The 11105-nt window shown below is 45.2% G+C and overlaps 1 protein-coding gene across 8 annotated transcripts in view; it reads right to left on the bottom strand.

Moving 5' to 3' along the window:
* Positions 1-790: 790 nt before the first annotated feature.
* Positions 791-11105, bottom strand: part of GJA8 (gap junction protein alpha 8) — a 46289-nt gene continuing 35974 nt past the window's right edge. For 6 of the 8 annotated variants that reach the window (XM_074813193.1, XM_074813244.1, XM_074813201.1 and 3 more), the window contains one exon: positions 791-10026. In XM_074813193.1, the coding sequence (XP_074669294.1) occupies positions 8823-10016 (1194 nt within the window). In that variant the 5' untranslated portion in view covers positions 10017-10026 and the 3' untranslated portion in view covers positions 791-8822. The remainder of the gene's footprint in view (positions 10027-11105) is intronic. The other 2 variants (XM_074813223.1, XM_074813216.1) reach the window with 1 other exon arrangement.

Below are 11105 nucleotides of genomic sequence, written 5' to 3'. Positions count from 1 at the left end.
CGCGGCTTGCGCAGGCGCGCGGGCGCCTCCCCCAGCCTGGCGCACCGCCCCCCGCGTGGAGGAGCGGAGCGGGGCGGGGCGGGGCGGGGCGGGAGTGCTCGCGCTCGCGCCCCCTCCCCGCCGCCGGCTGTGGGGGGGCCCTCACCCCGCCGGGGGAACAAGAGGGGGCCTGGGGGTGGGAGTTGCTGCCGCGGGCAGGCTGCTGAGCCAGGGCCTGGGAGGAAACCTGCCCCCTTTCCCTGACCGCTGTCGCGTCCCGGGGCCGGTGGTGCCGCTCTGGCCGCCGGGGGAAGCCCTGGGAAGGGGCCCCGCGGGGAAAGGGGGTGGCCGGCTGCGGGAGCAAACCCCATGCTGCCAGTTGAGCGCCGCGGTGAGCCCTGCGCAGCCGTGGCGGGGCGGTGGAGCGCGGCACGGCTGCTCCAGACCCATCTTCCCGCCTGAGGGGAGATAGTCTCCCACGTGGGGCCCTTTCCACCCACCCTCTGGCCGAGAACCGGGCTGGGGATGCCTTTCGGGCCTTGCAATTACAATTTATCAAGGAATGGGGCCAGAAGGGAAGTAAAAGTTCAAACAGGGAATTTCCTGATGCCTATCGGTGTGAGATCCAATCCTTCATGTCACAATCATGTCCCCACTTGAACTTAATGGCGTCTCGTCTCTTTTTTTTACCTCTTAAAAACACACCTAACCTTTGCCACTTAAAACACTATATTTGGAATAATAAATCATACAGGAAGAGAAAGAATCAAGGGGTGTTAGTTGGGAGTTTTAACAAAGCACAGAGCCCCTGCTGATTGAAAATCAGGAACCTTTATTCATTACAACTCATTTCACTAGGAAAACGAATCTACGTTTGGTTGTACCGAGTCACCAGATTAGTCCCACAGTCTCTTTTGATTGTTTTCGGCTGTCTTGCTGTCAGTCATCTTGGTTTGAAATTTGTCTCCTTGTCTACAGCATTGCAAAGAGAAAAAAACATTCAGCTTTCACGGGGAAATGAACTGAGGGAGCAGATTATCGTATTTGATGTGAGGCTTTTTTTTTACAGCTTCTGGTATTGCTGCCAATTAATGCAGAGCTGAGATAGGACTTCCCTGTCCTTCCTTTCTGTATCTGCTACTTAGAAACTGATCTTTCCTAAAGTGATGAGATTCTTGAGTTTGGAGGGATTTGCAGTTGTTTTGTTCTGTATTGGTAGGTTGTGGGGCAAGGTTACTTGTTGGTTGCTTTTTAAAGAAGTTAACAGGAAATCCTTTAAAAAATAAATTACACAAAGCCAAATTCTGCTCTTGTTTACACCTTGGCATCACCACTCACTTCAACACAAGGTTAAAAAACACGGCAGAGTTTGGTCATAGGTCCTTAAACTTTCTTCTTTGCATGTGTTTATAAGTAGGCTTGAAACATGCTTCTGCTTAGCTGTAACTTACTGATCCCTGAGCCTTGGGAGAAACACACAGGGAAGAAGATAATTCCTACTGGAAAAAATCACATCCACCCACCAGCCCCAGGACTTCTCCTTCAGGGAAGAAAAGATGTAAAAAGAAAATGGGAAATTTATTCCGTGTTGTTCCTCCTTAGATAGCCACTGGTGTGCACGTGTAGAGAGAAGGGTCAATGGCACTCCACAGGTACAAAGGCAACTTCTGAGTTGTGAGAGGCTGGTAGTTTCATTAAACAGAATATAGATGGAGGTGCCCAGAGAGGAGAGGCAGCGCACGAGGAAGAAGGGCTGGTCAGTACAGTGGCAGGTTTCCACTCAGTTCCGTATTTTATTCTTCCACATATTAAAGTGTGAATGTGGCTATTTTATGTTCAGTTTGTAGAGGGAACTAAAGTCAAGTCTTTTAAATAAAGCGGAAAGGTGGAGAATATTGAATTAAAGCAGTTTGTTGGCCAAGAGTGTATTTAGAAATAGCACAGGTTTCCAGAAGCTGCTACGGGGCATATTCATGACAAATAGGCTTAGCTGGCAGCCAGCCATCCATTTTCTTTTCTCTTCTCTCCAGCGGTTTTCATAAACAAGAGCTCTGAAGCTGGGAGTAATCCGACATAATTCTGATTTCTGAATTTCTTTTGAATTTATTTGTGGTGAGCTGAGACAATGATGTTCACTGGCAATAGATGAATTCCTTTATGGGGTTGTCTATGACTTTTCTTTGAACTAACATATATGTATTGAGAAACTTACCTGAACATTTTTGTCCCAGTAATTCTTCATATACTTAGGTAGAAGGATTGGGAAAAAAAGCTTTGCCCATGCTAGTTCTGGTTCACAATTCTACTAAGTAAATAGAGGAACCAGTGCATAAAAGTTCAATTAAATTATTTTACAGTTGCTGACCTTCTTAAAATACAGAAATACCAGATTTGGTAACAGGCTGGGTTTAGTTCATGTCTCAGGTTGGCTTGCCTTATCCTTACAATGAGGTACTTGGCCGATGAGCTTGCAGGCTTCCTCACTTCGGCCTTTGCCTGCAGCCTGCCTGTCGGCTGGCGTGCTGAGCCGGTACCTGGGACTCCCTGCTGCCCTCCTGCACAGCCTCTGCCCCGCAACTGCCTGTAATCCAGGATTTTTTGGTATGCTCATTTGTAACTGGGTTTCCATATTCCAATCATCCTTCAATCCAGCTCTCCCCTGAGCTTCATGGAAACACCATAGGAGCCAACTCTAATGTTTCACCACAGATTCTGTGCTGTGTTGACTTAAAAGGTTTTCAGTAGGCTGCTCCATGACTTTTCCAAGCAATACAGCCTTTTCTCCTCGGAAACCAATATATGGCTTGTTTTGATTTTACTGTGCCAGGCTGGATCTAGCAAGGCAAAGGCCAACAGTCTTTGTTTTTTTTTCAAAATGTTCTGTCAGTAGCTCTGTAATCACCATTTCTATTCAGTTCTGCTTCATCCCAGATCAGCAAGCTTTAAAATACACAGGTTTTTGTTGACAGAACATTAAAATGCAGTCCTTTGCACTTTCAGATGGATTTAAAGGCATACTTGACGCTGAAATTAAAGGGAGCTGGAAAGACCTAAGCCCCTTAGATTTCCATGATTTTCTCTGTTGACAAGCGTACTCTTTTTTTTTTTTTTTTAATTATTTTATTTGTAATGCTCTTTCCAAACCAGTTACACAACACATGGTTCCGGCCTCAAGCAGCTTTTCTAGCTACCAAACATCAGTTGCCTGTGTTTGTGCATCGGCCTCTGCTGCGATGCCTGGTTAGTTGGTATTGCCTGCTGGGACAGTCTAAACAAGCTCTACCAGAACACCCCGGAGAGGCAGACAGTGCCCCACACCTGTTGTTCTACCACGCAGTGGTAGTTCAGCCTCCCATGGGACAGATGGTTCAGGCTGGAAGGGACCAGCTGCCCAACCTTCAGCTCAATGCAGAGTCAGACCAGGATGCTCAGTGCTTTTCCCAGGCTTCATCCCCCAAGGATGGAGATCCCACCGTGTCTCTGGGCACCTGCTTTAGTGCTGAACCACTCTCCATTTGAACAATTGTTTTCCTTGTCAGAATTTTTTTAGTCAAAATTTTCTTTGCTACTCCTTGGGATCGTTGCCTCTGATCTTTTGCTGCATGCTTCTGTCAAGAGTCTGTCTCCATCTTCCCTGTAACTCCCCATTAGGTACCTGCAGACAGCAATTAGGGCTCCCCAAACCCTTAGCCCCCTCCTCTCTAGGCTGAAAAAATCTTCAATGTCTCTTTGCACATCAAGCTGCTGAGAGAAAAACTCGAATTGTTGACAGAGACACGAGTCTTGCCTGTTCTACTGAAATAGGTGCATGCCAAGCTAGTTGCAAGGAAAGGATTGTGTGCCAGGCTACGTCTTGGCAAGCCAACACACATTTATTTGTCATGGTTACTACTCAACTGTGTAAGCACATTTGGTGTTGGCAAAAAGCCTTTCCTGAGCCATGTTAAAAGGTGTAGCACACACAGAGCCAAAGAAATGGTAGTGTCATTCTGTTGGGGGAAAAAAAATATTCTAATACTTCAACAAGTCCCCTGATTTTGGCACGCTTATCCAGCCCTGGCCCTCAGGAAATCTGGCACCATATACCGTTTTATCACAACTGCCTCGGGCTTATAGGAAGGCTTTAGTCTAGTTCTCATGGATGTTCCTGTCTTTACTAAACAAAACTATGCCTAGGCTAGGATTACTTTTCAGTTGTCAGCCTGAAAAGCCATTTTCTATACAAAACAGCAAACTGCCACTTTTTTTTTTCAGCATTGTGTGACACAGCCGCTCTTTAAATGTAAAACTGCACAGTCAGTGAGTTACTGAGTGGCAGGAGAGACTGGACTTTCCTCCCTCAGTAAGTAGATTTCATGCCCACACAGACCTATGGAGCAGAGATCCCCTCAAATCTCTCCCCTCCTACAGGAGGAGGAATCTGTACCTCATTGTGTTTCAGTGCTGAGAAATCATTGGTATCTATCTCACTTAGAGGAAAGACTCAGTATAACATGATAATTTGTGGGTCTGCATTCATGAAGGGTGGCTTTTTTTCTGTGTGCCATAAGCAATTGTAAACTCTTCCATGGAGACTCTAGAAAATTAACTTGTAGTTTGCACTAACTGGCTTAAAACAGAAGCCCAGCAATATTGTGCATTATACAACCCTCTCCCGCATGCCTTGCAAGGCCCTTAAAATTGTTAGAGCTCCACCAACCTGCATCCCCCTCCAGGAACTGTCTTATTTAAGCATAAATGCTGCTCCAGATTGGATGCTGGGGATGGAGAAGAGGGGTCCATGTAACCACACTGTCACCGCTGCTTCAAACGGCCAGGCCAAGGCTAAGGTGGGAGAGGGGTGGGGGATCAATAGAGTCTTTTTCACTCATGGCAAATCCACATCCGTGTTGATGTTGTGAGCGCAATGCAGTGTTTGCGTTTTCAAAGTACCGCCCTTCTGGTCAAGGAGTCATGTATTAACCAAGTTAGCAGTTCTGCCAGGAAATAACAAGGATACCATGCATTTCAGCAGTGCTTTTCATCAGATCATTCCTACTTACTTTACAAACAGAATTAAGGAAGCCTCACAACATCCCTGTGAGGTAGGTGGAAATTCTTACACCCATTTTACAGGTGGAGATAACAGGCACTGAGAGGTAAAGGGATTATCACAGCAAGTCAGAAGCAGAGCTGGAAATAAATCTAAGATTATTATCCTAGGTCCACTGCTCTAGACACTAGAGAACACCAACTCCCACATGCTATTGTAAGCTAAGACACTACCTTTCTCTTCTACTTTCACCTCCTTTGGTGATTTTGACACTTGCAACTTATGCTCCTTGCAGAGAGCCAGTTAGTAATTTATTTGCACAGGGAGCCAAGGGGGTACACACACCTTTAAGTGATCCAGGCATGGCTCTAATTGTCCAGTGACTTCCCCCTTCCCAAGAAGATAATTTTCCCTGTTCTTTACATTTATATCTATGTTTTGCTTAAATATTTGTCAAGTAGGATCATACACTGAATCCACAGCTCTGCGGCTGTTATGCAACTTCACTAGGAATTTCTTGAATAAATGTTTAAATTTGTCTCATTGAGAGGGAATAAAACACATTTATATGTTATCACATCCAGAAATAGCAATAATCCTTTGCTCATCTGTAGGGCCTTCCATCCAAGGACCTCCCATTCTATTACTAACGTAATATATCGAGCCTCACATTGTCTTTGTGAGGTAGAAAATTATTCCCAATTGTACAAGAAGGAAGAATGACTTGCTGACAGTCCCACAGTGATTTCATTGCAGAGATGAGGCTGAATGCCAGAAGACCAGACTGTTAGTTCCCTGCCCAGTTTGCCGAGAAGCGCTGATTTGATGCCGTGGCTCGTACTTGGTGGCTACAGATTTGCTAGCAGTCTGGCAGGGTACTGGAAAACTGGCTTGGAAAAAAATCAGCAAGCAGTTGACTGGATGCAGGAGGAAAATGCTGGCTTGTTTCATTGTGCTGTCGTGACCCAGAGGAAGAAACGAGCTTTCCTGCAGCAGCTGTGAAAGAACTACAGCGTGTCCATTGAGCACACTGCATATAGTCCATTTTACTGAGGCACTCCAGTGAAAAAGAATGACATACTCAACATCTGATGATTAAAGACTGGACCACCCGACAGCCATGTTGTGACCATATACCTCTGATGAATAAGCACTCATCTTAATTAGTCCAGTGAGCTAATGAAGGTATGCATGTCAGAGGTCAGGAACAGAGTTGGTTATTAAAATACTTTCTATGTAAAAGGACTTGTCAAGTAATTAGAAGTAAACAAGGGTGGGGGTGATTCATCTAGTCCATTGGTATCTGGAAGGGTCAGATGCTCTGAGGAAGGTGAAAGATACCTCATACTGAACCGTTACAGATACATTTTTTTTTACCTACAGGAAAGTGTTTTTCCAACCCCCTCCAACGGGTGGGCTGGTTTAGGCTTAGAGCCATTAGAACTCTCTTACCTCTTCCTGTGAAGAAAATTAAAAGTAATAGATCCCATCTAGTATAGGTGTGGTGATTTTGCTGTTCATCTAAATCTTTGCCCTTTCTTGAATTCTAGTATCTTGAATCGGGCACAGTGGACTCTTTCCCTGCTGAAAAACATTATCTTTCGTCAGTTGCCTTTCATTTGTGTTAACTCTTCTCCTGTTTCAGTATTAAGAGAGGGGATAAATGGTAGCCTCCAGATTCTCTCTCTGCATGTTCCTTCGCATGTGTTGCTTTGTCATATTCCTTCCCAAAACTGAGGAGGTACCTTCTATTCTTCCTTCACAAGGAAGGACAACCTAACAGCCTTTGTCCAGGGAGCAAAGATTTTGACCTCAGGCTGCAAACCTTGGGAAAATACACAGGCCCAAGAGGAGCAAAAGGATTAATAGTGTAGTTAAAAAAAAAAAAAAAAAGTGGCACCACTATGGTGCTGAAGAATCCCAATGCACCCTACAAACTTTCTACATATGTACAGCTTACTTCACTCGGCAGTGAAGTCCAGCCACCTTTGCGCTCGTATGGGGCAGCTGTGTAACAAGGCAGGGGAACTCCACCAAACAGGTTAGATCAGCGAGTGACAGAACTGACTGTACTGGTGGCTGCCTGGGCTGGGACATGGGGCAGCAGGACTGGAGGTGTGAGCCCAAGCCTACCCAGAGCTCGCTCAGACACCCATTTGACTTTCATGGGCTTTGAGTCATCCCTGCTACAATGGGAGACCGCAGGGGGTCTTTTCTAGCTAACGGCGGGATGAGTTTTATGCATTGTGCCAAAGACCTTTTTTTTCCTGACCTGGATTAGAGCCTGCCCTGGGAACAATGGGATGGGCTGCAGCCCAGCAGAAAGAATTTGCTGAGCTGGCAGGGTCTGAGGTTTGCAGAGCAGAGCAGATGAGAGTGCATACCTGCACTTTTCTGGCATGAGGCTCAGTTTTGGGGGGGACATAACTGTTAACCTGAAGCTTTTGAACGCATTGCTGCACTGTCCCAGCCAAAAGGTGCTGCTGTAGTCCTAAAATTAGAAATCCACAGACATTTAAACATTTGCAAGCACATGCTTTTCTGCCTTTTGTAAAAAAGATTTTGCTGAGGCTCTGAGAGTTCGGTACAGACCTGTTGGCACAAAAGGTCTAAATCATCTTTTGAAAGGCCTTGTTTTACTTGAGACTTTGGCATTTAATAGAGAAGTAGACCGCTGGATGGCTCCCGTCTGTCAAATTAAAAACAAAGGATGTCAGAAGACTATTATCATATCAGACTTTTCAAACTTGAACAACCAGTTTTGTATTTAGAGGTTCAAATAGTCACATAGTTACTGAGACCCCTGGTTTAGGTTCACAACTCTGCCTGAGATTTGCCGAGTGCCTGTAAGTCTGGGAGCTCCAGGAACTGAGCACATGTCAGGATCATGCTGTGAAGGCTTATATTTGGTTTCATGCTCTGGGGGCTGTAGCTGTTTCCTCCTTTCACAGAAGCCTTCCCACGCTTGCTTTGCTAAATCAAGTTTCAGATCTTTAAGTCACAAGACTACAAGTGAAAAATATCACTCGAATTTATTCTTTCCAGTGCTCTGAAATAGGCTCGGGGCTGGATGACCCTCTTGGGAACAAATAATCCATCTGTGGGCATCTGCTAAATCCTAGTAGAGAGCTACTGTTAACCTTGCCCACTGTCAATGTCACTTGAAGAGGAGAAATATTTTTGACAAAGGCAAAATATTTTTACCTAACTCAGATTTGCATTCACAGAGAAATTTGGGACATTTTAGCCCTTACTTTCTGAATAGAGAGGGGAAATAGTGCTTACTATTTTAGTGTGTTGATGCTAAGCACAGAATTCACTTTGTGAATTAAATAACTGCAATTCCATGCCAACTGTGAAGGGGAGGTCTGCTCAGCATGCCATAGGTGGAAACAGAAAAAGAAATACTAGATACAGTTGATCAGTCTTCCCCCTTGCTGGCTGAAGAGACCGATCCTCCCCACATTCCTAGAGGGAAGTGGAACACAGTAAATACATTCACAGTGGTGACATTTGGGCTTCACTGCCATGTTAGGTTTTAAAAGACATCAGTTATGTGTACAGTGGAGATATTACTGAAAGGAGTGAGCTGGCATGTGGATACAGGGAAAATGTTCCTTTTCAAATGGACATACAGGGCAAATAAGGCACAGTTACCATGATAGTACCTTTCCAGTTGAGAATCTCAAGAGGAAATAATATTCAAATGGCCATTTTAGCACTTTGCTTAAAAATATCTTTTGATTCTTTCTCTATCTCTCCTTTTCTCTTCAACCTTTTCCTTTTCACGTGCTCCCCATATCCTGCACCTTCATACAGTCAAATCATCTGACCTTGCCCGGCTGCTGGCTTTACTTAGCCTGCTGAGGGGTCTCATATCAGTGGCGAGTTCAGCAGGTGCTGAAGGCCCTTCCACTTCATCGGCCATCACCTCCTCCTCTGCTTTCTTCACCCCTGGCTCTTTCTGAGGTCCCTGCTGCTCTTCTTGTTCCTCCTCTGCTCTTACCTTCTCCTCTTCTGGTTCCTTTGCTTGTGCATATGATGGTAACCTCTCATCAAATGCCCTGGAGAGATCTTCCAGTGGTCTCATCCCAATCTTCTCCTCAAACTCATTGAAGGCTGATGGAAGGGGAGTGGGCTCGACCCCTACTTCTGTGAGAGGGAAATAATGGGAAACCGGCTTCTCTTCTTCCAGCAGCTTGTAGCCTTTGGTCTTTGGGATGGAGGGGACTGTGATGGCATGGAGGGGCTTCTCTGGGACTTCCCCCAGCTGTTCCTCCGCTGGTCTTCTCAGAGCCCTCCGGATCCTTTTCAGGATCAAGTGACTGATCTCCACTAGGTTGAGGAAGAGGGACACGGAAGCCACCACCAGCATGAACATAATAAAGATGGTCTTCTCTGTGGGCCTGGAGACAAAACAGTCCACAAGATTGGGACAGGGCCACCGTCCACAGCGGTAAAGGGGGAGAATTCGGAAGCCATACAGGAAGTACTGACCTACTATGAATCCCACCTCAAAGAGGGTTTTGAAAATTATGTGGAAGATGTAGGTTCTCAGGAGGGTACCCTCCAGGCGAAACTTCTTGGTTCCATCAGGGTTGTTGCCTTTGTTTTGATTTGGAGTCAGGGGCAGCTTCTCTTCATCCACCTCAGCTTGCTGACGCCTCTCAGCTTCCTCCCTCTCTCTCCTCTTCTCTTCCATACGGACATGGTGCACTGCATGGCCAAAGTACATTAGCGAAGGTGTGGATACAAAAATGATCTGCAGGACCCAGAGCCGGATGTGGGAGATGGGGAAGGCCTCATCATAGCAGACATTCTCGCAACCAGGTTGCTGGGTGTTGCACACAAAGTCTGACTGTTCGTCTCCCCACACTAGTTCAGCAGCTGTTCCCAGGATCAGGATGCGGAAAATGAAGAGCACTGTGAGCCAAACTCTCCCGATGACAGTGGATTGCTCATTCACCTGCTCTAATATGTTCCCCAAGAAACTCCAGTCACCCATTTCTTACTGTCTAAGGAAAGAAAAAAAGAAAGAGAATGACCACAAATTATGCTAAATTTAAAAGATTTCAGGTTTTCCCACTGATGTCTTTTGTTGCTTTTAACCAGCAAGTATTTCCCTATTATGCTTTGAGAACAGAAGGAAGGTTACTTGCTTGCATATTTGCCTGATCACAATGATTTCTTAGCAGGAGAAGGGCTGGGAAGCCAGAGCAAACTGCTTGCTAAATTCTTTCTCCCCTGGCTCTAAATGTGCAATTACTTTTCAGCCAGGGAGTATATTTAACTCCTTTTCCAGGTGAGAGTCTTCTGTGGTGCCTTGTACGCTCAGTTGCGTGAGCCTGCTCAAATTTTGTACACGTACAAACACTCGCCAGCAGTACAGTAGAACAGATTTATCAGCATGCAGCTACAGTGGTTAGAAAAGAGAGTGAAGCTTTCCAGCACCCAAGCTCATCTGCACCAGAACTGCATACGGGTCAAACAGATCTCAGATTGGTGCCCATCTTTCACCTACACAAACCTGAATTCTCTCTAGGTTGCATATACTAATTCTACATTAGAAAACACTCTGTTAGATAAGAATAGCAATTACAACACTAATACTATGTTAGTAAATCTGTATAAGCTTAATAACTACTATATATACTAGTTTCGCTATATAGTATGCATTATATACAATATCATCATTTGGTGTTATTGGGGCTACTCTTAGTATCCTCTTCTGAAGTCAGTTGCCACACCGACATTGGAACCAACCTGGAGAAAGACACAAAGGTCTATAGCTGGGACCTGAAGTACTATTTTCTCCCTCTAAAATGTCAGTGCTGCTATCTCAGGCTAACACAGAGCTGGAAGCCAGCTGTAGATGCTCTTTTGGAAAGCTAAGAAACTGGTCCATTTTCAAGGAATGCAAGTCAAACATTACATCTGTCATTATTTTTGCATGATAAGAAATTATTCCTAGCCCAGGACTTCATCCTGCATATCCTAAACTTCCCACTATATAATTTTAGGCAAGGGAAAATCTATGAATGAGGGAAATAAAGAGGAAACTTGTTTGGGATGGGCTGATTTAACACATCGCAGC

Source organism: Strix aluco, chromosome 2 (genome assembly GCF_031877795.1).
Source record: "Strix aluco isolate bStrAlu1 chromosome 2, bStrAlu1.hap1, whole genome shotgun sequence".
Taxonomy (NCBI): Eukaryota; Metazoa; Chordata; class Aves; order Strigiformes; family Strigidae; genus Strix; species Strix aluco.
Note: the sequence above shows the minus strand (reverse complement) of the source record. Positions and strands in the feature narration are given on the sequence as shown.